This window comes from Phoca vitulina, unplaced genomic scaffold, assembly GCF_004348235.1.
Source record: "Phoca vitulina isolate PV1807 unplaced genomic scaffold, GSC_HSeal_1.0 scaffold56, whole genome shotgun sequence".
Taxonomy (NCBI): Eukaryota; Metazoa; Chordata; class Mammalia; order Carnivora; family Phocidae; genus Phoca; species Phoca vitulina.
The window spans coordinates 3852010-3877289 of NW_022589759.1; the positions used below are offsets into that span (position 1 = coordinate 3852010).

The 25280-nt window shown below is 50.9% G+C and overlaps 1 protein-coding gene across 4 annotated transcripts in view; it reads right to left on the bottom strand.

Moving 5' to 3' along the window:
- The window catches only part of KIAA0513 (KIAA0513 ortholog), a 71903-nt gene that overhangs the window by 15913 nt on the left and 30710 nt on the right, over positions 1–25280 (bottom strand). For all 4 annotated transcript variants that reach the window (XM_032389750.1, XM_032389751.1, XM_032389748.1 and 1 more), the window contains exons 2-5: positions 5771–6243; positions 3586–3685; positions 2714–2787; positions 493–563 (exon numbers count right to left, since the gene is read on the bottom strand). In XM_032389750.1, coding sequence (XP_032245641.1) covers positions 493–563; positions 2714–2787; positions 3586–3685; positions 5771–6099 — 574 coding nt within the window. In that variant the 5' untranslated portion in view covers positions 6100–6243. The remainder of the gene's footprint in view (positions 1–492; positions 564–2713; positions 2788–3585; positions 3686–5770; positions 6244–25280) is intronic.

The following is a 25280-nucleotide window of genomic DNA, read 5'->3' on the forward strand; positions in this document are numbered from 1 at the left end:
GCCAGAAGAACTGTCAGACGTCGGGATGAAGAACAATCTGCACTCGTCATGAGGGCATCACCAGCCCACACCCAGCGACGCTTTCCACCCTAAGACCCTATACTGCTCCTCCCACTCTCTTCCAGAGCCAACCCCATGCGTATTTTGCTAAAACGTGAAAGCGATGTCCTCACATCCAGCAATTCCTGAGTCGACCATGAAATTTCCCACCAAATGAACTTACTCTGTCATCTCCCAGCTGCTGGGTGGCTTCCTTCCTACTGTGGATAGGTAGCCTCATGACCCATGATATGGACTGCATGTCTTCTCCTCCTGTTTCAGGAATCTCACTCCTTGTGCACCCCGTCCTAACCTCAGGTTCTATTGTATTCTGGAAGCCTCACAACTTTGCCGCTAATGGGAAAGAAATCCTCACTTGATGCCATGTTACAAGGTGACAAGTCTTGAGTTTCCATGTTTGCCCTCCACAGTGGCCGCGTCCCTGGGCCTTACCGATGTGGTAGTAGGTGAAGCACATGGTCATGAGGTTCTTGGCAGGCCCGAAGTCGTCCATCTGATGACACCTAAAATGACAAGGAAGGCTGACTAGCTAAAGAATTGTTCTACCCAATTTTCTCACTGCAAGCTCCTGAAGCAAGACCTAAAAATTTTATAAATATGTCCACATTAATATCTCACTCCCCAGATGCTACATAGAAGCAACAAAAAAGAATCCCCAATTGCTTATCTTTTTCAGAAAGATATATATTCGCTGGGATGCATATCATCAACAGGGATTATTGCTGGGAGGAGGACCACAGGAGCGAGGACAGGGCTGTGAAAAAGGGTTTCCTTTCCATTTGAGGCACTGTGCTTCTCTACCCTGTTCTTCTGTACTTTTCTTTCCTGTTTAGTTTCTAACCTTGCACAAGTATTACTTAAGAAAAGTCAATGGAATGTATCTAGATAGTGGGGTCAGGGCCAGTTTTATCTTTGAATACAAAAATAATCTAATCAGGGGTGACTCAGTTGGTTAAGCGTCTGCCTTCGGCTGAGGTCACGATCCCAGAGTCCTGGGATGGCCCATGTCGGGCTCCCTGCTCAGCAAGGAGCCTGTTTCTCCCTCTGCCCACCGCTCCCCACCTCTCGTGCTCTCTGTCTCTCCTCTCTCTCTCAAATAAATAAATACAATCTTTAAAAAAAAAACTTAAAGAACTAAACTCTGCCAAAAAAATCATAAAGGACGATAAAAGTAAAAACATAAGATACTAATAAACTAAAAATTATGAAACTCAAATTTTAAAAATTAATACATATTTTAAGAAGATTATAAGGTTTTTTCCCTTTTTTTCCCCCAACCATACAGAAATACATATGCTCACCGAGAAATGGTTCAGAGATTCTGTGTTTTGCTTGGGTTGGAACTTGAATTTTATTCCCCCCCCCTTTTTATTGAAGGAAAAATTCAAAGTCAGTGCAGAATTAAATACGTGTTACCAAGTGGGACAGGTGCCATCTCTGCACAATATGGATTCGTGAGAAATCCTACGGGTGGGAATGTTCGGAAGCTGAGGTTCTCAGTGCCTGAGAGCAGGCTGCACACAAGACAACTGGGCCTGTTTGAAACCCGCTCCTTCCGTGATGCTTTCTCGTCCCTCCACCCTTGCCAGCTCCGAGACCCAGAATCCCCCCATGGGAGCCTATCCTCAACTTGGGACATTCCAAGCAGGTGCCAGAAAAATAGGGATCCTCCACTTTCTGGTCTTTTCCCTCCAGCCCATGCTCCATGTTCATGGCGGGGGGAATAAAGAGGTGAGGAGACATCTAGACACAGGGAATTAAGGTGCCCAAGAGCAGCTATGTCTCTGCTGGGAGGAAAAGGGGAAGGGAAAGTAAAGGAGGGGGTTTTCCTGGAAGGACAAAAGGGACATGGGGACAAACCACGGGACCAGGACCTGCTTCGGGGCCAGAATGAGGGGACGAGGGTAAGTAGGGCAGAAACAACAGTCAGATCGGGGCTTCCTCTTCCCCGTCCTTTCCCATTTCTCATCCACAGTGACCCCCTCCCCCATCAGTAAAGCTGCTGTCCGCTTCCCCAAGGCAGACACATCCCCTCCTTTCCTGCTGGTGGGGGGCCGTCACCTGCTCTGATGCAGATCCAAGATGTATGATGTGAGTGTGGCCGTCCCAGGGCCCTGGGGCCTCAGGAGGAGAGAGCCTGTGAGTCACATGGCCCGCCTCCCGCAGCTACACAGATGCAGAGAGGGGCCCTTTTCATCACCCGCCAGCTTCTACTGTGCTGTTTGTGATAAAAGGTTGCAGCAGGGCCTAATTAGCACGCGGGGCAGGCTGAAGTCATTCGATCACATCATTAAGTGGGTGGTTATCTAGTTGGAGGTACTTCACAACAAGAAATCCAGAAAAGGCCACATCTCCGCAGCAGGAGGGCAGGGTCAACTGCATGTCATCCCCGCCTGTCCTGACAGCACTCATGGAGGGATTTACTCATGCCCAGCTGCTGTCCCCTAACCCCTACTGCCGGGGGAGGACCCTAACTCCCTCCCAAGAGAGGCTGGTACAATGCTGCCTCTCGGCGGATGCTGGGCGGGGGATGGTGTTCAGAGCAAGCGCCCGCTGATGACTCACACGGCTGTTATGACTGGGTTAGTACGGGGCAGGAGAGGTGGGGAACACGTGCTCTAGGACAAAGGCTTTGAGCTACAGCATCACTTACTCAAACAGGACCACGGCGAAAGACTGCACCAGGCGGTAGAAGGTCGGCTCCGAGACACACTTGGAGTTGCAGCGCTGTGTGGGAACAGGGCAGACACGTCACTGGGCGACAGGCGGCAGAGGCGTGGTGCAGCTCAGACAGGCGCCGGGTTCACCACGCTGAGCACCGCTAGACACAGGGGGGCCGCGAGCCCGGGACGGGAGCAGCCGGGCCCCCGAGCAGAGCACAAGCCAACATTTTCCTGTGTCTCCTTGAAATTTTAAGAACTAGGAACCCCACAAACTCCCCTATACAACACAGAACAGTGTGGAGGGATGAAACCCCCAGAAGACAGCATGGGCCATTTCTGGATTGTAGAGGTATGGGCCATTTCTCTATTTGTGCTGATCTGCATTTTCTAATTTCTCTTGGAAAAATAAATTGTGATCAAAATACTTTTAAAAAACCAAGAGTTTAAGCCACTTTACAGAAAAAAAAAAAAAAGACCCTACTAGGTATTGACAAAAAATAATTCTTTTCTGAACTCGCGTGGCTGTCACTGCCCTACATTATCTTTGTAAAACTGAATACTGCGGGTTATTGAACAAAACTATGCGTGGACATCGTCCACATTCTTGCCCTTAAAAAAGGAACTTTTCTGTAACTGCACACAGTTGAAAGACCAGTTTGCTCGCTCATTCTTTCTAGCGGGGCATCCGGATGAGTGACTTCCCGCTTCCCGCTATTCTAACGAGGCCTTTTGGGAACATCTTTAAGTAAGTTCTACTAATTTCTCTGCTGGGTTGTTTCCTGTGGCTTTTCTCCAGAGCGGGAGCAGGAGAGCCGATGAGAAGGGGCCCCACCACCATTACCTCCCATTGCCGTCCCCTCACCTGGGCGCTCACGTATCGAGCAAACCACTCGCGGCCCTTTCCGTTCTCACTGCTACAGTACTCTCCAAACTTGGCTTTCTCCTCCTGGTCCAAGTCCTCCCTGGAAGGAACAGAGCAGGAAAAGCAACTTTCAGCCCTCTGCAACAAAGACGGCCAGAGCGGGCAAGACGCAGGAGAGGGAATGGGGACATATGGCCCCCCAGCCAAGCATGAACACCTGACTTACATGGGCACATCCATCCTCGGCTGGGCCCACAAGGAAATGGGGGCATTTCTATCTCAAAGATGAGGAGACTGGGTCAGAGGATCAGACACAGCTGAGTAGTGAATGGGAGCTCCATCCAGACTTCCGGGTTCCAAAGCCCAGGCTCCGTCCCCCACGTCCTGCCTCCAGTGAAACAGGGGTGCTGACAAGGATAACGTGACCCTCTGAGGTCCTGGTCCTCAAGTTCCACCGCCTTCCCACTCACTGGTGCTAAGTCAGCAAAGAACCACACAGTGAGTTCAAGAATCCCTCATGCGCAGGACACACTGGCTGGCCGCAAGGTTAGACTGGTTGGTTGTTCTGAAGAGCCAGCTACTCACCTCTCTGACGATCCTGGCTATGTATGTGAGGGACGGAGACTGGGGGACCCCAGGGGGGTCACCACGGCCAGGGTGAACAGAATGCTCACCTGACCTCAAACCACCTCTGATCACTCATTGTGGGAGGCTAATACTCTGCCTCCAGATTTAAAGACCAGATAAAAAAGAAACAGAAGGCTGAAGATCAATTAGCTCATGTAGTTTTTCATTTATTTAAGGTTTGGTAGAAAACATCTTGGTCTCATTTATCCCAAAATACCAACACCAGATGAAATAGGGGAATTCGCCAGCCAGTCTTCAGTGATTTCTCGAATGCTCTTGAAAATGCATCCAGCTCAGTTGTCCATGTTCCATATTGCTGACAGGCTGCCGCAAATATAGATTGTCCTTCCTGACAAATTAGCAAGCTTCTGTGCTTTCTCCTCTTTCATTAACTGGGTGTGCTCCAAGAAAGCTGACTAATTCCAGTGTTAGTCAAACAAAATTAGGAGGGCACCACATCTACTTGTTCTCTCAGAATGCATTCAAAATCAAACATGAATGCATTTTTGGATCGTCCAATATTTGGATTATCACTGAGCTCTCTTCCCTGTTCTAACTGCAAAGAAAATGGACACACGCCTGGAAAAGGCAGACATCCCACCTCGCCAGGTTACGAACAAGGGACCGTAATCACAGTAGGGAATAATATCCTCTTTACACAGAATCAACAGGCAGAGATTCTTCCTATTGCTTTAATAAAATGGGAAAATGATCCCTTCGGTCCCTGAGCTCCTCGGACTGCAGTGCGTGCAACAGAGAGTCCAGAGGTTTTGTTGAAATGCAGAGTCAGTCTCGGCAGGTCTGGGTGGGGCCCAACACTCTGCATTTCTAGCAAGCTCCCATAATGCGGATGCTGCAGGTCCACATCCGGCAAACGAGCAGCAAGGCCTTCAGTGACTAGCGTGTGGTGGGGATGCAGGGCAAGGCTGACATCCGAAACCCAGGAATTTGGGTTTGTGGGCTCCCTACCCCCATGCTGAGATATTAACAAGAGTGGGTGGGGGAGCTGGAGGCATACCCACAGACACCCCCTCCTCAGTCTGATCCCAACCCAAACTCCGCTCCCTGCTGCTCCAATTGCCAGGGCTCCTGTTTACCCCTTCAAGAACCGTCAAAGAAAGGCAAGGAGGAGCAAGGAAGGGTCCCCATCCTGGCAGGGGCTTGAGGCTCAGCTGCCATGAGCATCTCAAGGAGTACGGGTAATCGAAACCTTCTGGACCGTACTGCCCTGCATTGAGAGTCTGCTAGTCGCGGAGGCGCCCTAGCCCAGTGTGAGTCTGACGCTAACCTGCAAGGGCTCAGACACAGGGAAGCAAACCTAGAGTCCTTCTGGATTTAGCAGTGAGGACGTGAGCATGTCAGCGGAGTGGCTGGAGCCAGGGGTGGGATGGAAGGGGCAGCGAAAACTCCCCAAACGCTTCTACCTGCAGCCGGGGGTGGGGGCTGAGAACCACCCAGGTGGCCCACCATTGGCCCATGAGGGAGCGAAAGCCCGGGCCCCAGCGGGTGCCCTGTCAAGGACAGAGCCTGGGGCAGAGAGCAGGTCCTGGGGGCTCACCCTCCAGAGAAGATCTTCTCCACGTAGCTGTGCATGAACTCCCGGAGCTCCAGGGTCTCCTCGTCCTTGGCTGACTCGGTGCTCTGGTTGGAAGAGAAGGACTCGTTGGAGGAGGAGCGGCGGTACTGGTCCCAGGACGGGTGTGAGGGCGACTCGCCCATGTCATTCTCGCTGTCCGCAGACTCTGTAGTCTCGCTCTCTGAAGCGCCGTCGCCCTGGGAGCTGTCCCCATCCCGCAGCTTCGGAGGCAGTGTCTCTAGGGGCGAGGAGGGGGACGGCTCAGTCCCGAAGTCAATCAGCGCTCCCACGGGGACCTCAGGGGCCTCCATGGTTCGGGTAGGCTTCCAGGCTGGAAGGCCAGCAGACAGGATTCCCGGATGTGTCAGTGGGAGCTGGAGGCCAAGCGCCTGAATGGCTTCGGAGCTGCTGGCCACCAGGAGTCCTCAGGGGCAGCGCTCGTGGCCCTAAGGCATCTAGAACGGAAGACACGGAAACGTTATCACCACGAGAGCTACTCTGCGTAAGGGGAATTCAGCACTGAAAATCCAGACTTAAATGAACGAATGAGGCCACAAATTCCCCGAAAAGAGAATAGGCTCCAAACTTCTAGAATCTGGGTCATCCCTATGTGGACATCATTTCCCTACTGTCTACTGCTAAACACCTGGTGCGTGGTAGGCACACAATAACTATTTGTTGAAATAATAAACACATAAACACCAACGATCAGGACTTCTCCAAACTACACAGACTTCAAAGCCACTGCACCTGCCTGCCCTCTCCCTGCTTTGGCCTACCAGACTGATGCCAGTAAATAAAAAGGCTGACCCCAGGCTAGAATCAGAATCAGAAAATCCCCAGAGACACATCTGCCTGATCACTGCTGTTAGCATCAGTGGCTATGGGAGATGGTGTCGTCTGGCACGTTGGGAAAAGCTGCATCTGCTAAGCACGTGGGCCCCTCCCCTCCTGGGCTGGCATCTCTTCCTTCCTGGGCTCCTACCTGAGGACTCTTCCAGAGGCCCAGAACCTTCCCAGGCTGCCAGACAGATGCCCCTTTTCATATTACTCACCAACCCTCCACCGGCTTCTGAGCCTCATTTGCTGCCCAGACCAGCCTCTCCGTCCTGCCCTCTCCCTGCACTCTGGGTAAGGACACCTGGATGAGGGCATGCGTCTCGAGGTGCCTGTTCCTTCTGCCCCCTCCCTTCCCCAGTCCATCCCTTCTTCCTGCCTCACCCTGCCCGGATGCTGTTCATCCCCCAGGCGGACATGGTGACACCTCTTCTGAGCAGCTCACTCCACCCCGAGTCAAAACTATTCCCTGGTGCCTCTGTGTACCTCCAGCATTTTATTTACCCCCATTTTAAAATTCTGCTTGTTTGACGGACAGATACTTCTATTTCTGCTCATCCCATTACAATATAAGCACCTCTGTAGCAACCGACTATCTGGACTAAGGAAAGGTCTGCTGTGACTGCGACTGGATGGACAGGGCTGCCCATGAATGTACTTGAAGAGCTGGGGTGGGGGCCAGGATGCAGGCGGCGCAGCAAGAGAGCTGGGGCGAAAATCTTCAAGTCTAAACCGGGTTTCCTGACTGCCAGCTGGGGAGTCGCCTACCAGGTCTGGGACCCACCTTCCCTGGTGGGGAGCGGCACACAGCTCAGCATGAAGCAAGAGCCCTCCTGATGCATCAGCTCCTCAAGGCAAGAGCAGCCTCCAGATTGGGCCTGTCCCTGTCCTCACCCTCTGCAGACCCCGAATATCTAGGACAACCCCCAGCAGACAGGTAGCTGCCGACGCTGCGGCACCAATGCATCTTCTGTGGGTAATTCGATATTACACTGTCTTTGCTGCCGGTTAAGAGCTTAATGCTCACAAATCGATCATAGGTTCCTCTAAATTCCCCAGCTCAGGACATTTTTAAATGCCCTGAGTCAGAAAGATGGAACGGCTGGCTCCTTGTTGTTGGAGTGGCGAGGGTACCCTTTCAGAACAGTCCTACAGAGCTTGCCTGGGCTCAAAGAGGAGAAGCATAAACCTCCCCTCAAAAGAACCGTCTGGGCCAGGAGAGCGACATGGGGCTTTTAGGAGCTCAGGAGATAGCACCACCACGCAGAGAGGTGGAGATTGAGGAGTGGCGGTCTGAGGCTGGGTCAGCCCTGGCCCCCCCCCCCCACCACCTGCACCCGGGGCCTCTGCTCCCTGGGCCATAGTTTCCCCGTCTGAGACACTGTGGTCGGGCTCGAATTCTAAGGTCCTTCTGGCCACCACATTCTCAGACTCTCCAAAGCACAGAAAATCACACCTATAACAACACACTGGGTGCTAAAAATGGAAAATCACACACTAGGAAGATGTTCACAGTCGCTATGGTAGGAAAGTTGGGTCAAAAATATCTGTATTATAAATTTACCCAAATCCAACCGAAAACTCTGTTTTAATAAGGAATACAAACGACTCAAACAGACAAGTCACATAAGAAGAAATACTCTTATTAAATGCTTAGACAATTCTTCAACCTACGCTGATAACCACACATGTAGATAGGCAAATTAAAACAATTAGGTACCATCTGATACTACTAAATCAGCAAAAACTTTAAAATGCAATCTAAATGCTGATGAGGTCCATGGTAAAGTTAATATTCTCAAGCAATCCTGGCAATAGGGATAAATAAGACTCTAGAAAGTGTGTTTGTTTGTTTGTTTTTGTATGTATGTATGTATATATTCTCCACACCTACGGTGGCACTCGAACTCACGACCCCAGAGAGCAAGAGTTGCATGCTCTTCCAACTGAGCCAGCCAGGTACCCCTAGAAACTATTTTCTATAATTTTTATTTTTTTATCCTCTGATCCAGGATTCAAATGCTTGAAATTTACCCCAAGAAAATAATTTAAAACACTCAAAACCAGTTACGTGGAAAAGAAAATGCTCCTTGCAACAGTATTTCAAATCCTGATAAATTGGAGGAAAAAAATCTAAATACAGAAAAATGGCAAATAAATTCTAACAACTTGATGCAATAGTAATCAGTGAATGATGCAGATGTAAACAATCAGAACATCAGTGAATGATGTTCACTTTATAGCTAAGTAAACAAAATAATCTGCAGTCAACGAGTATTTACTGAATCCCACGGCATGCTGTCCTTTTGTCTGGGGGCTGGGAATGCTGGAGTGCATGAATTTTAATTTTCTTTTTTTTTTTTTTTTAAGATTTTATTTATTTATTTGACAGAGAGACAGCGAGACAGGGAACACAAGCAGGGCGAGTAGGAAAGGGAGAAGAAGGCTTCCCACTGAGCAGGGAGCCCAATGCGGAGCTCGATCCCAGGACCCTGGGATCATGACCTGAGCCAAAGGCAGACGCTTAATGACTGAGCCACCCAGGCGCCCCTGAATTTTCTTATAATAATAATAATAAAGCATATGCACAAAAAGGGCTGGAAAAGAAGACAGAAGTGTATTATAGTCCTGGCACTGAGGTCATTTCTCCTTTTGATTTTGTGCTTGATCATAATGATACAGTTTGCAATAAATAAAATATTCGGAGCGAAAAGAAAACAAATTTCTGTATCTTGAAACAGTTTCAAGCAGTCAGAAGGGCTGCATCTATTTACCCAAGCAGAACACCGCAGCATCAGGGCTGCAAGATCAGAGCAAATTATCACGGCTATTTCTGGTCCAGCCTGAGGCTGACAAGCGGCTCTCCCAGCGTCTCCCTCGCTTGAAATTCTGGGAGTGTGTGAGTCATCCTTTCCCAGAAGCCTCCTCTGTGGGCTCAGGCAGGAGGCACAAAGTGAGAGGCCTGACTGTTGGGGAGAAAGAAGTGGCGGGGGACCCAGGCCAGGGTGTGTGAGGGCACCGTGGGGTGTGGTGTGCAGAGCAGAACCCTTGGAAGCACCCCCACCCTCTTCCTTCAGGAAGGAAACGTAATTACAGGCCTCGGTGCGGGACAAGGTGGCGGTCACTCTGAACACACCAGGATGGCACACCTCCCATGACTACCTGTGCTGGGCCAGCCAGAGAACACAGAGGAAGTGGGCCCAGCGGGAACCAACCACATGGCCCCCAAGCAGAGCCGGCCGGGTGCTACACTCAGGAGCGCAGGCCCAGCGGCACCAGACCTAGAGATGTCCAGAGAATGGCTGAAATGCATGACGCAAAATCCTCTAATTCCTCAACACTGCCAACTAATTTACATTTATTTCAAAACATGTTGCGGGCCAAAGAAAACACATCTGTGGGTTGCGCCCCAATCTATCTGCCTTGTCCTATGCACAAGGAAGGTCCTGAACGCACTGCAGGGCCACAGGCTGGGACTCAGGGTATCAAATCACAGCAGGATCTTTACACCTACAGACCGTGTGTATTAAAAACGCTCTTCTACAGCCTCGAAGCAGAACAAACCTTCTTGCAACTTTTGCAATTCATTTCCTGGGCCTTACAGCATGAGTTTCTACCAACCAAATTAGGCAAAAATTCTAAGTCAACCTGTAACCCGAAGGCCTTAACCACCCACCTGCTCATTCAACAAGTACTTCTTTTCTTTTCTTTAAGTAGGCTTTACACCCAATGTGGGGCTTGAACTCACGGCCCTGAGATCAAGAGTCGTGTGTCCTACTGAGTGAGCCAGCCGGGCGCCCCTCGACGGTATCCACTGAGCAGCTACTATGCATCAGCTAGCGTCCCAGCATCTGGGAGTGCACGCATGAACAAGGCTGTAAGGAGCATCTGGTCGTGGGGGGGGGGGGGGGGGGGGGGCAAAGGGGGGGGGGGGGGGGGGGGGGGAGGGGCAGGGGGAGGTCTGTAAGAGACTGTTAATAAAATGGAAACCCAAACAAGAACTTCTGGGAGCACTGAGTGCTACGGAGAGTCTCCAGGAGATGTCTCTGAGAGCCCCGAGAAGGGCTTCTTTGGACCGGGAGTTGGGGAGGCAGATAGGAACTGAGAGGGAAGGAGGACCCGCCAAGAAGACTCAAGGGTCCTCTGACAGGAGAGAGGTCTGGGCAGAGGGAGAGTCTGCACAGAGGCCCTAGGCAGCAATGACTTTGGAAAGTTCAGGAACCAGGAGGCTCATGAGGCGAGGGGCACCGCTCATGGAGAAGAGGTTGGCCAGGCATCCAGGGATGGCTTGTCGGCCACCCCCGGGGTCTGGGCTGACCGGCAGCCACGGGACGAGCTTTAGTACAAGCAGCTGCATGCATGGGACAGGAGCAAAGGGTGGGGGGGCAGGCAAGGTGATCACATCCTAGTGGGAGGCTTCCTGACCTCCTCCCCTCCCCTCCCCCCCGCCCCCCAGCCTTTTCCCGCCCCCGCGGCCCCGGCTGCAGAAGGAACTCAGGAGATTGCCTTCTTGCAGCTGCTCAGCCACATCCCCACGAGGCTTTGCTCAAACTCTGATTTCCCCAACATCCCAAAGCAACCCGAGCCAGGACATCTCTAGCAGGTCGACCTTGAGCAATCAGATGAGGCTCCCTGGGCAAGAATCCGGAACTTTCTGTAACTCTGCCCTTTGCCATCCACCTCAGGCAACTCCCTCTTGTTTAGTGTGTCCAAGAGCGATCAGACGTGCTGCTCTTCCCACAAAAAGAGAAGGGCTTGCAAAGCCTCGCTCACCCGGCATCCCTAACACGCTGGCTCGCACTCGCGTCCATCCAGCTCGTTCCTCGTCTCATGACATCAGTAAATCAAGGCTCAGAGACTTACTCCAGGCTAGGAAGCGACAGCATGCACAATCCATGTCAACCAAGAAGTCCCTGTTCTTGACCACCATATGGTCCCCCTACAGCTACCTCTTCGGTGCTCCCCTGGGGCTCCATTTCTAGAAGTGGGGTTGCTGGGTCAGAGACTCCAGGGTCCTATGACAGGAGAGAGGTCCGGGCACGTGACTAGGGCTGACGATGGGTGCTATCAGATGACCTTCCCCCAAGTATGTACTGTGGCTATATATACCCGGTGGGTTCTACATCCGCACCTCCTTTTCAACTGTAAAGTCAAAACACCACCTAACCTCCTGGATTCAGAACTCTAATCCATTTGTTTCACTCTGGGTCAAGTGTGGGCAGTGTGCCAGGAAGGGCAGGCCCATTCTGCAGACGAGGGAACTGAGGCCAGCTACGTCTCTGTAGCCAGAACTTCCCACGAGCCCCAGCCTTCGACGACGGCATGTGGCTGGAGTATTCTGCCCGATGACTGGCCTGAACAGAGAAAGCCAGCCTCCTGCCTCGGGTTTCAGCTCCACTCAGACTCACACCAGGAAAGTGTTTTTTTTTATTTTATTTTATTTTTAAGTAATCTGCACCCAACATGGGGTCCGAACGCACAACCCCAAGATTGAGTCTCACACTCCACCGACTGAGCCAGCCAGGCACCGCTGGGAAAGTCATTTAAATCACAACCAGTTCCTATTTTTGGAAAACGTGAATGTGAATTTTTCTTTTCCCAGACTCATCTGGAGTATTATCAAGATAAATGAGATAATACATGGCCGGTCTTACGGAGATGTGTTGCTGTCCTCCTCGCCCACGAGGAGAAGCTGAACAAGAGCCTGGCCGCGGCAATGTCGAGACAGCTGAGAGACGACGCTGAGGCCGTTATCAGAACAGTCAACACTTTTCGAGGCACAGAGATACAGAGAAACATCGTCTTGAACCACTCCGTCAAGCTGCTGCGCAGTACTGCGCTTTTATTCCCATTTTAGAGACGAGATGTCTGTGGCTGGGGGAGGCAGGTGCATGGCTGCGCGGGGTCACCTGCGGGTGGGTGCAGAGCAGGACCACCTACTGGTTTAGGACCAGAGGTCAAAGGTCCCTCACAGCTGCTGCCTGAGCTTCTGCTACATTTTGACCTCTCTCCAGCCACAAGTTGAACGTCACCTCCTGGGGCCTCACATAAAATAGTGAGCTAACTCCCCACAGAACATCCACCTTGCTTGGCCTAAGGGTTGTGGAGGGCCAATGCAAATCAAAACCTGCACACCTCTGCCCGATGTTGATTACTAAAAGTCCTTGACCCTGAGACTCGAGTCATAAGACTTTCAACCCCACCTGCCTCGTGCGAAGGTACCATCCAAACACAGAGAAGGTGAGGGTCCTGGGTGTGAAGCAGAATATAAACACCTCTCCCCTGCAGTCATCAGACTCCCTTAAGCTCTGGGATTTAACCCCTGAAAGACAGTTTACCCCCCAGACACGGGCACCCTTCTGCATTCACGCAGCCTTCTTTGCCTCACATCAGTTGGATGCCTTCTGTGACTTTTTATTAAGTCTTATTTAGAAAACACACCTGAAGGGGGAGGCTCGGTGGCTCAGTCGGTTAAGCGGCTGCCTTCAGCTGAGGTCATGGTCTCATGGTCCCAGGGTCCTGGGATCGAGCCCCTTGTCGGGCTCCCTGCTCAGCGGGGAGTCTGCTTCTCCCTCTCCCTCTCCCTGCTCGTGTGCTCTCTCGCTCGTACTCTCTCTCTCTCACGCTCCCTCTCTCAAATAAAAGGATAAAATTAAAAACAAAATACACCCAGAGAACCCAAGAGAAGTATCCTTCCTTCCTCTGTGGTCGTGGATGCGGGCTAGGCTGAAGCATGACTGCGTGAGCTGTGAACGGAGGGCAGGGTCCACGTGACCCACTAAGGAGGCCAGTGACCCTTAGCCCATCCACAGCAGGTCAGGAACAGGGCCAGGGCTTGGCCAGGAGCAGCAGACGATGGGTCCAAGAGCATCTGCAGACTGGGGCACTGCATTCTTTTCTGGAGTCACGTCTTAGCTGAATGCTGCCCACAACTAGAGGAGACAGCCTAGCTAAGGGGGTCCCCCCAATCCTTACCCCACGAGGCAGAGCCCAAGGAGCTGAGCAAGGATGCTTTTAACCTGCAGCTGTGGTTCCCAAACTGGTGCCAGGGTACCCCGGGATACCTAAGCAAACTCACAGGGGTGCTGTGGGATATTTCGATATTTTGAGGAAAACACAGCAATACTTGACATCTTCCAGACACAGACCAAACTACGAGGTTCAGGTAGCTCACAGTTTCACCATTAGGTCATGCTGTACTCCTTCCTGTGACCTGGTATCTTTGCAAAGCGGAATTTTCTGCAGCTTGCCATTATAAAGAGCAAGTAGTGCCCGAAGACCAATATGAACAGGAAAACAGAATGGCCGTGTGCAATGAAGAATGAAAGAAAAATAGTTTTTCAAATGGTGTAGTAGGCTGAAGAGTGGTCCCCCAAAGGTGCCGACGTCCTCGTCCCCAGAACCTACAAATACATGACCTTACACGGCAAAGGGACGTTGCAGCTATGACTGAGTGTGGGGCCTCGGGATGGTCCTGGATGATTGAGGGGGGGCCCATTATAACCCCAAGGGTCCTTGGGAGAGGGAGACAGGAGGGTCAGAGGGTAGGAGCTGCAGCAATGCTCTGCCGCTGGTTTCGCTGCTGGAGGAGGGGCTGCGTGTGAGCCAAGGAATTCAGGTGCCTCTGGAATGTGGAAAACTTGAGGGCTAAGAGTCTCCTCTGGGGCCTCCAGAAGGAAACCACCCTGCCCACACCTTGTCATTAGCCCCATCAGACTGACTTTGAACTTCCACCCCCAGAACTGTAGGACAGTAAATGTGTGAGATTTTTAAGCCACGGAATTTGTGGAAATTCGTTAAATCAGCTGTAGGAAACTAACAAAGACAGCTAGTATGTGGTTGGGACATAAAGACCCACTGAAGCGCCCAGTATTTGCTTTAGCCTAGGCGTGTCAGGACAAAACGAGAGAGACACCACAGCGCCGTGAGCGTGGCGACCTCCAGGCCTGGGCCCACGCCCGAGCCACATCCCTTGTCTGCCACGTGAGCCTCAAGCCCCATGCAGGCTCCACACGGATCCCCGTGAAACGGATGCGTCCCAGCATCGGGTCAAGCTCGTGGAGGTCATCTGGTTTCCATCTCCCTCCATCGTGAACACATCATTAGAGAAAGGTCTTGGGGAAACAGAAGGGGGCATAAACCTCTGGATGGCAGCACGCCTAAAACGCCATCTCCATTTCTGTGTCTTTCCTTCTCGCCTTTGTGCTCGAACCGCGACCATGCCGAGGGAGGCCCGAATGTCCGCTGCGGGCCAAGCACCTGGCTATCCCTCTCCCATCTGCAAACATGCAGGTGACCTCGCTGAAGAGTCTTCGCTCGTCCCCCAAAGCGCGTTTTATTTCAAGCGGACCTAACGGCAGGTCGACAGGGTTTGGCAGGAATGAGGGGAGACAGACCCTGGGCTTAGATCTCTGGTCTCCGGGGCTGCCTTGAAACAGTGGACCTGGTCAATTATGAGGTTACCGCTACCCGGTTTTGTTCTGCTATTATGAGATATAATAATGGACGGTTTCCAGGAAGACTGTGCCTACTGAAACCACTGGAGTGGAGGAGAGGCAGAAGGAGGAGAAAGCTAAATGCAATCATCCTGTAGGGAAAGACACGGCTGGGAACACCATGGATGAACGTGTAAACCACCAAGGTTATCTGGAAGCCCCATTGCTTCACGGCCTCGTGGTGTGGGAGCTGCTTTCACAGCCTCCCTCGCCCCCCAACAGCGTGCCAAAAATAATCAGCCTCAGGCCAGGGCTTTTCTTGCTCAGCCGGCGTTTGCTCAACGCACTCCTTGCTACCCCTTGCGCCCCACGCCCCCCAGTCCCGAGTCAGAGAAGGGCCCCCGTGGGCTGGCCTGGGGCGGGTGGCAGTGAGGAAGCCCCCTGAGCCCCTCTGCAGAGCCGGGCCCTCCAGCGCCCCAGCCAGAGCTCAGTCACTAGCCCAGGCTGGTAAGAACACGCTTCTTGTCACTCAGAACCTCTCACACCACGAGACCACAACAAGGACTCTCTTCTGCCTCTGTTAGGGGCTGAGCAGCTCAGCCCTGGGGCTCCTGACAAGTACATCTGCTCCTCCCCTCCTGGCCGGGTGACAGGTGACTTTGCCTCTGAACCAGGAAGAGAGGTTTGGGCCGTTTGGGGCTATGAAGCAACAGTCATTCCAGGGAATGAATCTGTGTCCAATATGAAATGTCACCGATGTCCTTTTAGATGTCAGTGTGTTCGGGCAGCTGCTCAGACATAGATTTAAAGCTAGTCAGTGTGGATCTAGGGTACCTTACAGGCCTGTGAAATCAAAACAAGAACAACAACAACAACACCCATTCCCAAAGCTGGGCAAGGAGCTTCATGGAGTTTCCTGGTAGCAAAAGCAAAAAAGGGAAGTGATGTGGGAAACAAAGGCAGAAGAAAAATGATTAAATTTCCTTACTCCCTCCAGCCCATTGACAAGTTCCTCTAGGGACTCAACTGTCTCCATGCTGACACTTTGCTGAGGGCAAAAGGCAATCCTAGCCCGACATTCCACACACCCCCCCCCCCCGCCTCCCCCAACCCCCAGGATCCTTTAAGTCTATTTTAACATATAAAAATTCTTTTGGAAACTTCCTTTATCTCTAAACCCCTCATGTGTTGGCAATCATCCCCCAAGCATATAGCCCACCGATAGACATCTGAAGGGTCTCATGACTCAGGTTTTATTAGATGGTAATAAATGACCTTTTCCCAACAATAGCTCAAGGCCCTGGAAACCTTGCTTCCAAAATTCCTTAGAGAATGATGCAATCCCAAACCCCCTCCCAACTTGAAATTATCTAACAGGCCATTCCTCATGACCCCGGGGGAAGCTGTTTCTGCCCATGGGTCCTGTCCCGTGCTTCAATACAACCACCTTTTTGCATCAAAGATGTCTCAAGAATTCTTTCTTGGCCGTCGGGCTTCGAACCCTAACTACATTCTTTCGTTCTTTCCTACATCAGGAAGCATACTGGGTCATACAATCCTTCTCATTCTGACATATTCATCTGCAGAGTACCTTTTTCCAGACACTGAATTTAAAAGTGAAATTGTCAAGGAAGTCCTCATATGAAAACTGCTGATCACTGTCATGAAGAGTTAAAAGGCTCTATAAAAGAAACAGGGATGTTGGCAACATACATTTTTAAATGTCCCTCCAGAAGTCTGAAGCATACATTAAATCAGCTCAGCACAGGAATTAGTCTGGTCTGAGCGCACTACTCAGGTGAAGATAAGGTGTTCCCACGTTCAGACATGATAACCAAAACAGGATCCACGTGCTACCATTCCCAGGGGGGAGAGGACTGTCCTGCTGGCTCCCTCCCTCGGACACGGACAGCAGTGGACCCGCAGGTGCATGCAGGGGCTACTCCCGTCACATCGAGGACGGTGGCAGCCCCCTGCCCTGTCTCCGCGGCCACACGGGCACGCCTGGCTCCCACACAGACGGGCTGCTCACCGGCAGCCCCCTACAAGGGCGTGCATCTGAGCCGGGCATCTGGTGGGAGTGTTCTGACTCTGGAGTGTCGAGGAGACCCTCTAGTTGGCTCAGCCTCTTCGCGGCCCGGGGTTTGTGGCCTCAGGACTGCACTCCCCCAGGAGAGGCTCCCGGCAAGTCAGCAGCCTCGTCTGCTTTCTTCACTATAGGGTTCTCAGGGCCAGAACAGGGCCAGGCACATAATAATTGCACAGGAAATATCTGTTGTTGCGGGACTCTCCCAGGTCAGAGTTCAAAGGTGAGCACAGGTCCCAGGCTGCATTTGCCAAGTGAGCTGGCCCACCCACCCAGGCCTAATCATGGGCACACACTTCTTCCACTGCCCTTGGCCTCCGTGAAGGAAGACGGTCAGAAAAAAAGGCCACTGCCCATGTTTTTACAACTGGAAGCAGGAACAACTGTAGGATCACTACTGACCTTTCAGTCAATAAAGTTGGTAAGTCCTGCCCCTAAGCCATTCTGCTGGGCTGCACAGGGAGACCACACAATTCCAGACCTCAGTGGGCTTCCAACATAACCCCGGGGGCAAAGAAAACGCATTCCAGAATGCAAATGAAACAAACCGGTTTTCTGCCTAGGTGCAAAGAAGAGTGGTTTGCCGACCCAATTTTTACAAAGTGCACACCTAGTAGGGAGAGTATGAGGATCTAACTAATTGTCCCGACAGGCAGGGGGCACCCGCACAGGACAGGGTACGGGGCTGGAGAAGATTAAGGCTCAGAAGAAGCAAGACCACACCCAATCACAAGGAGAGTCTTGGAAGGCTGGGTCCATTTCTGCTAAGTAGAGACAGGGAGAGAAGTGCCCCTGGAGAGTCCTGACATTTCCGATGGGGTGGCCTGTGGAATGCACTGAGCTACCACTGTGGTGTGGCCCTGGGGGTAACTTCATACAGTCTTGTCCAAATCTGAAACCAGAGGCTTCTGAGGTATTCAAACCAGTGGGCAACATGTTCAGAGGTGGCCTCCTAGAAGAGGTGGGCTTTTATAATATGTCACTGACAGGAGGAGCACAGGGTGGAGGTCTGGGGAGGGGCAGGGGCGCTTGTGGCCATTTGGGATCCACATTCTGGATCCTGGATCCCAACCACACACCCTCATGTCATCCATCCCAACACAATGCTCAGCTCCCCTGAGTGAGGACATACCTGGCAGGTGGACATATGAAACTGGATGGCTATAGCTCCCCAGAAAGCCCAGGCTAGACATGCACTTGGGGATCATGAGGCAGGAGCACAGGTAAAGCACAGGACCACACAGAGGGCAGAGTAGGGCAAAGCTGAGTGCTGGCGAGAGGAGGAGCCATGTAGGAAAAGGGGCACCAGCAGGTGTGGGAAAAGAGGAGCACGGGGTCAGTCCAAAGCCCAGCACAAGGCACCAGCTTAGGGGCTCTAATGGGGCCAGAGCCCACGCCGGTCAAGGGGACTGGGATGGACCATGTGGCTGCCACAGTGATGAGTTACAACTCCCAGCCTTTGTGGAAGCCTCCACGATCTCTCATCTCTGAAGAAGTGAAGATGACAGGTGGGGGAGATGTGACAGGGACAAATGTGTCAACCTCACTTCGAGAGGGGAAGGCAGGAGACGCCATGAAGAGATTAAGGGGGATAGCTGAGCCAGGGAATATCCAGCCATTATTAACAAGGCAGCTCTGTGAGCCCCGAAGGAGGGAAGTGGTGAGGGCCAAAGTCACACTCCAAGCCAACCTCATCTCCGGCGTTGTGTGTGTTTGGTCTTATGTACTCGTAGATCCAGGGGATACTGTGCAAATTGTACACTGGGGTTTACTTCCAGCAAGGCGCTTGACAAATTCATCACACCTTTGAGGATGAAATGGACAAATGTGGCCTGAACATTGTGTAAATTAGGTGGATTTATAAATGCTGTATTTCATTGCCCTGAAATACAATTTTTTGCATTTTATTTATTTTTTTAAAGATTTAAAAAACTTATTTGAGAGAGAGAGAGAGAGCAAGCAAGAGCAGGGGGGAGCGGCAGACAGAGAAGTAGGCTCTCCACTGAGCAGGGAGCCCGAAGCGGGGCTCGATCCCAGGACCTTGGGATCATGACCTGAGCTGAAGGCAGACGCTTAACCGATTGAGCCACACAGGTGCCCACTTTTTTGCATTTTAATATCTCTGAAATTGGATGCCTCATCATTGCTCTTAGGTAGGCTTATCATGATCCGTTGTCATTGTGCAGAGACAAGAGTGGACCCTCATTTATTTTGCAAAATAATTAAAGAAATAAATTCAAAAAGTGCATAAATCATAATTGTATCACTCACTGAATTCTCACCAAGTGAATACTCCCAAGTATCCCGCCTTCCCTGGGAGTGGACATGATCAGCTCTCCTTATTCCCCTGCCCCTGGTACTCCCCTCTTCCCCAAAGAGACATGGATGGGACACTCCATAAAGAGCATGCTGATGGCAGAGAGGATTTTTGCAGAAACCCATGTACTTCAGAAGAATGGTCTCTGAATGTGAAGAAGTTTTAGAAGTACTTTAAGCAACTTGTTTTGTTTGCATTTTCCTCCTTGCAATGGACCAGAGTGACACTTGATAATAATCTAAGTAATTCTAAAGGCATTCTTTCAATAGAAAGCACTGTGTGACAGTAAAATGGCAGTGTTTATTCTTTCTTCATTGTGCATAAGACAATGGTGACTCTTACAAGTGATGAGGTCTTAAATCCGATGAAATACGGTGCTTGGCTGCACGACCTGACAGTCACCTTGGTTAAGATGTCTGTCACTAATGGGCAAGCGACTCCAGTCCAGGCGCTACCCTACACCTTCATCAATTACTCAAATTAGGAGGCAAATAACATGGTGATGGAGAATGTGCAGAACCTAAAGCCAGAAGGACAGTTAACACCGGGAATGATACAATCAGGACCCAACAAGCTTTTGGCGGATTTCAGTGGTGGGCTGAGTCTTAAATGACACCTCTCAAGAGTAAATCTGTTCATTTGCTGGGCATGTGCTGAGTGCCCTCCATGTGCCAGGCATGATGTGGCAGCAGAGAGACAGGTAAGGACAATGTGGTTTCTGCCCTTGAGTAACTCATACATGATTAGCGAGGGAGTCTGACATTTGGGCACGGACTTGCCCAAGCCCAGTACGGGGGACGCATTGCGCTCACTGTGAGTCTGTGTGCTTGACGCTAACAACAAACTACAAACCGACCTCCACCTGCGTCAATGAAAGCACGCTGACCCAGAACAGGAGCGGCCATTCCCAGCCCACCCTGCTTCTGCTGGTCAGGCTGCCACCGGCCCGTTAACGCCCAATCGCACATCTGGAAAGGAACAATACTGAGGACACGTGTCCAAGAGCCCCCACACACTGTTCTCCTCCATCATTAAGTCCAAAGCAACCCATGAGGATTTCTTGCTCAGGAAGAAAATAATACACTTGCAAAGGCATTTTAATTCGATAAATGCAAATGTTTGTTAAGACCTAAAAAAAAAAAAAAAAAAAGAAGAGCACCATTGAGAATCTGGAGAGCACCCAAAAAAATACAGATGTAAACGAAAGCCCACCTGATAATCATGTCACGTGAGCAACCATGAGGAAGTTGAAGAAACCAACCCTGGGAGTAAGTAACTCGGGTGACAGGACAGGAGTCTTCAAATTTGTGAGGAGTGGGCACCTGACCGAGGGGCCAGATTAGTTCTGTGTGGCTGCAGAAGGAAGAAGTGAGCCTAAGGGTGGAGGCCCACCAAGGCAGCAGTGTCCACCGTCTCATTTCCAGGCCGCCGGAAGCAGAGGGCGGATGTCTGCTCGTCAGCAGGTTATCCATAGGAGAGGCCGCTGGACCCGAACCCACTGGCATTCTGAGATAACATTTTATGACGCTTAACACAGGCTTTACCCCCCTGCGGCTGTTATAAAGCTTCTATCCGAACAGGACCCCTATTTTATGACCTCCAGGAAGAAACATCTAAAGCGTCCACAGTTCACAGGGAAAAGAGATAAGGGACCATCTGCTGGTTCCCCAGTGTGGTCAGAGAGTGAGACGGGTTCAGTTGTCCACAAAGACCTCCCCACAGAACCATGACTCTGCCGTGTCAGTTTTCAATCCACGATGACGGGCCAGGTGCTGTGCTAAGTGCTGGGAAGAGAGCCGTGGAAGAGACAAATTTCCTGCCTCGTGGAGCTTGCAGAAGGCTCCGGAACAAATGCCATTTCACCACGTTGCCAAAAAACCAAAGGGTCCAGGAGTTCCATCGGCCCCAAGTGGATTAGGGAGGTGGGAAAAGGGGACGAGGGCTGCCCACCAACGCCTCCTCCATGGTCTAAGACTTTACATTTCTTAGTTCTTCAAAAGTCGTCCTGAGTCTCAACTCGAGAGTCACCACACACAAGCATCTGGATGTACATTTTGCACTTTGCTAATGTTTCATTCATCCGAGGCAACCCCTCAGTGAACGGGTGAGCCCTCTAGTTCGAGGCAACGAGGAGGAATTTGGCGACAGGTGTTTCCCATGAACTTTCGCTACTGACTTCCTGAGTTGGTGCCACTATAACCAAATGTTAGAATTTACGGCGAAGCACATCCCTCCCTTGGCGAGCAGCTGGCCTTCTTTTAAAAAAGGCTACAGCTGACAATTCGGTGACAGCTGGATTCAATTTGGATACAGACTGACTTGGCCTTCCATGCTTTTGGATAATCTGACAAAATAAATTCGTACCGCTCCAACCCCTGGTATGGAGATAGGCACACTTAATCACTGGATTGGGATGGGCTCCCTAAAAGATCTGGGACTTGGTCCCTCTCCAAAGAACCCAGGGGAGGGGAGGGATGAATTGAACAAACATCCATTTTCTTCGGGCTGGTGCTTTGCTCCATTGGCTCAAGGAAGAAGCGTGCACACTGGACATCGTGTCTCTGGGAGGGAAGGCTCTGGGCAAATCCTCCTGGATGCGGTTCAGCCGGCAGGCCAGGTCATCTCTGGCTGGCGGTCAAGGTGCTCTGCAGTCTGGAGCTGGTCGAGGCTGCCCACACGGCTCTCCAATGGCCACATGCTCAAAAGGAACCTGCCACAAGCATGCAGCTGTCGGCCTCTTCAAGACCCAACTTCTGCTTTAATCTGGCTGGTTTCCTCGCGTTCTCTCTCTCTCTCTCTCTCACACACACACACACACACACACACACACACACCATGCCTTTGTTACTGCTTTCTTCACTTCCCTATACCCACCACCCACGTTCCTCTGGCTAAATCTCTTGGCACATCTCAACCCCGCTCTTCGACATGGAGAAATCTGAAATTTGTTCATGTGCTATGCTGGTGCCCTCTCTAGGTCATTTGTGGTCTTTTGAAATCCTCTTTAATGTTGAAACATGTTTGACAATATTTGAAAAGTCTATCTATTTGGTTTATCCTAAGGAAATAACCCCAAACATGGCCAGGGAGCCGATGTACAGCGCGATTTAAAACAGCAAAAGAAGTGACGATAACCTAAATTCTCCACGCCAAGGACTTGGGTGAGTTCTGCTGGGTTGATTCTAGAGCTTCGTCGGAGTCTCACAGAGCAGTAATGACAACACGGCGTCGTGACAACGCCCATGTGACATGAAAATGAAGCGGGCAATGGAAAACCAAGACTTAACTGTGAAAATAACACAGCTATCCTGTCTGCCCTGCGCCGTGGCTACTACCATCAAATGAGCTAACAGAGCAGCAAAAAAAAGGCTGACGTACAAATTCTGAAGGGCATTAATAATTAGGCATTTGAAGAACGTTCAGGGCAGGAGCCAACAGGGAAATGGAAACCCTGAAGATCGCATCAGCATCAGAGACCCAAGAAAGAGGCCACTTCAAAAGTTCGGCTCTACAACCTACAGACAGTCTTTGTTTTTATCTGTGTCAACACGTGCAGGTGGAAATTCAGGGCAACAGTTACTGGTATCAACAGACCACTCATTCAGAAAGTCTTAGCAAAGCAAGAGTTATTCTTGCAATAAAGGCTTGGCCTTATTTGAGTGAGTGAGAGAGAGAGAGAGAAGGAGAGACAGGTCTACTTTATGGATTTAACTTCTCTCCCGAGACCAGATCAGATTCTGCAGCTCGAGGCTGTGCACACCGGGGATTCCCTGGCGTTGCAGAGTACAGACTCGACGCACAGAGAGATCTTCCTCCGCTTCTCCATGGGTATTTTCCCAGCACTCCTGGTGGTGAGGAGGAATAAAGCTCACCGGCTTATAATCAAACCAAACATTCGCATCAACCCGGCAGCCCGAGCAGGTGCCGAGGAAGCCCTCCCTCTCTCTGTAAGGGCAGATACATGAGGATGGGTGTGAGGAAAGCTCCCAAGGGAGGGGCCCCATGAGTCATTTATGGGACCCTGCATGGCACCTGTTTCCATTAACACCTACCTTCAACCTTTCTTTTTCCTTTTTCCACACAAACCACAATTCTCCTGCACCAGATACTTCCCGACTTCCTCATTCCTTTGTTTAATCCCGATTTCTTTGTTGAATGCCTCTAAAACATATGACTTCTGGCTTCCTTGTGGTTCTGAATGTGATGGGCGAGGACACTCCACCCAGCCTCACCCACTGAATGTGGCTATAAAACCCGGGCAGAATGAACAGAGCAGCGACCTGACGTCCCGGAACAGTAAAGAGCAGCAGGTAGATGAAGGACAAGAGAATGTGAAGCACCACTGAAGTGGTGGTGAGTCTGCCATCTCCCCCCGGCCAGGACCCCCGCCTGGACTAACTCACAACCTGACACCCAGAAGCGGGCCTCCGTGCAGAGAGCACAGCGCGAGGGGAAGCCATCCTGTCCTGCTTCAGGAGCAGGAAAGGGGTCCCCGATTCTCACAAACCATGAGCCAAAGCCCAGGGTTTTTCCTTTTTTCTTGTGCCTCCGTCTTCCCAGCTCCCTCGCAACCCACCCCCGCCCCTCCTCGGTGACTCTGCAGTAGCAGTGACAACAGCCGCAGAGGGGCCCACGGAGGAGGGAGCCTTCCGTTCCCACTGGAGGAGCTGTGCTCTGAAGAGGGTGACAACCCACTGGTTTTTTCTCTCTCGGCCCTCCTCCCGCTTAGTCACGGAAGGGAGCTAAGTTTCAGGGAGAGTGTAGCAGAGCAGGAGGAGTAAACACCCCTGCTTTCTGGCTGAAGGCCCAAGGGGAGGAGGTCCCTGGAGCTGGAACGTACCGGGGAGATTGTGAAGAGGGAGGAGCTCGGGAGAACAACCCCATAAAGCTGTTTACGAGCTCCTGGGCTCACCCCAGAGCTGCGCATATACATATATAATCCTCAACAGCATATTCTAGATTCTGAGTGCTGAGGTTCAGGAGAGACCACTGCCGGGCTCCCACGCTGGCCACGGGGTGGCACACGGGGGACAGCTCTGAAGGGCACCACGAAGGCTTCGAAAACGCAACTGATGCTAAAGCTCACGAAGGCTGGTAGGGACTCAGAATCTGAGTGCCTGCTAAAACAGAGACAACAACATTCTCCGTGGGATCTAAACTAGGTCCAGAGTCTCATAATGTAATATCCAAATATTCGGGATCCATCCAAGATTACTCAACATACAAAGAACCAGCAAAATCCTCACCTCACATGGGAAAAGATAATCAATAGACACCAATGCCAAGGTGACACGTTATTGAAATCAGCTAAGACTTCAAAGCAGTTATTATTTTAAAAAATACTCCCAAAAGTAAAGAGTTTTTGGAATGAAGGGAATGGTAAAGAGTCTGTCAGCAAAGAAACAGAAGATATAAAGAAGAATCAAATGGAAATTTCAGAACTAAAAAAACAAAACAAAACACAGTAACTTGAAAATTAAAAACCACTGGATAGGCTCAGTAGTAGAATTAATAGGACAAAAGTAAGAGTCAGTGAACATGATAATAGATCGATGAAAATGACCTAATGAGAACAACAAGAAAAATGTTTTTTTTTTTTTTAATGAACAAAGCCTTGGGGATTTATGGGACAATTTACTAAAAGATGTAACATTTGTGTCACGAGAGTCCCAGAAGGAGAGGAGAAAGAAGGCAGTACAAAAAATGTTGAGGAAATAACGACCGAACTCCCCAAATTTGGTGAAGGGCATAAGCCTTCAGACTTGAGCAGCAACATTAACACAAAAAAGACTAAATCCAAAGAAATCTCTAGCCACA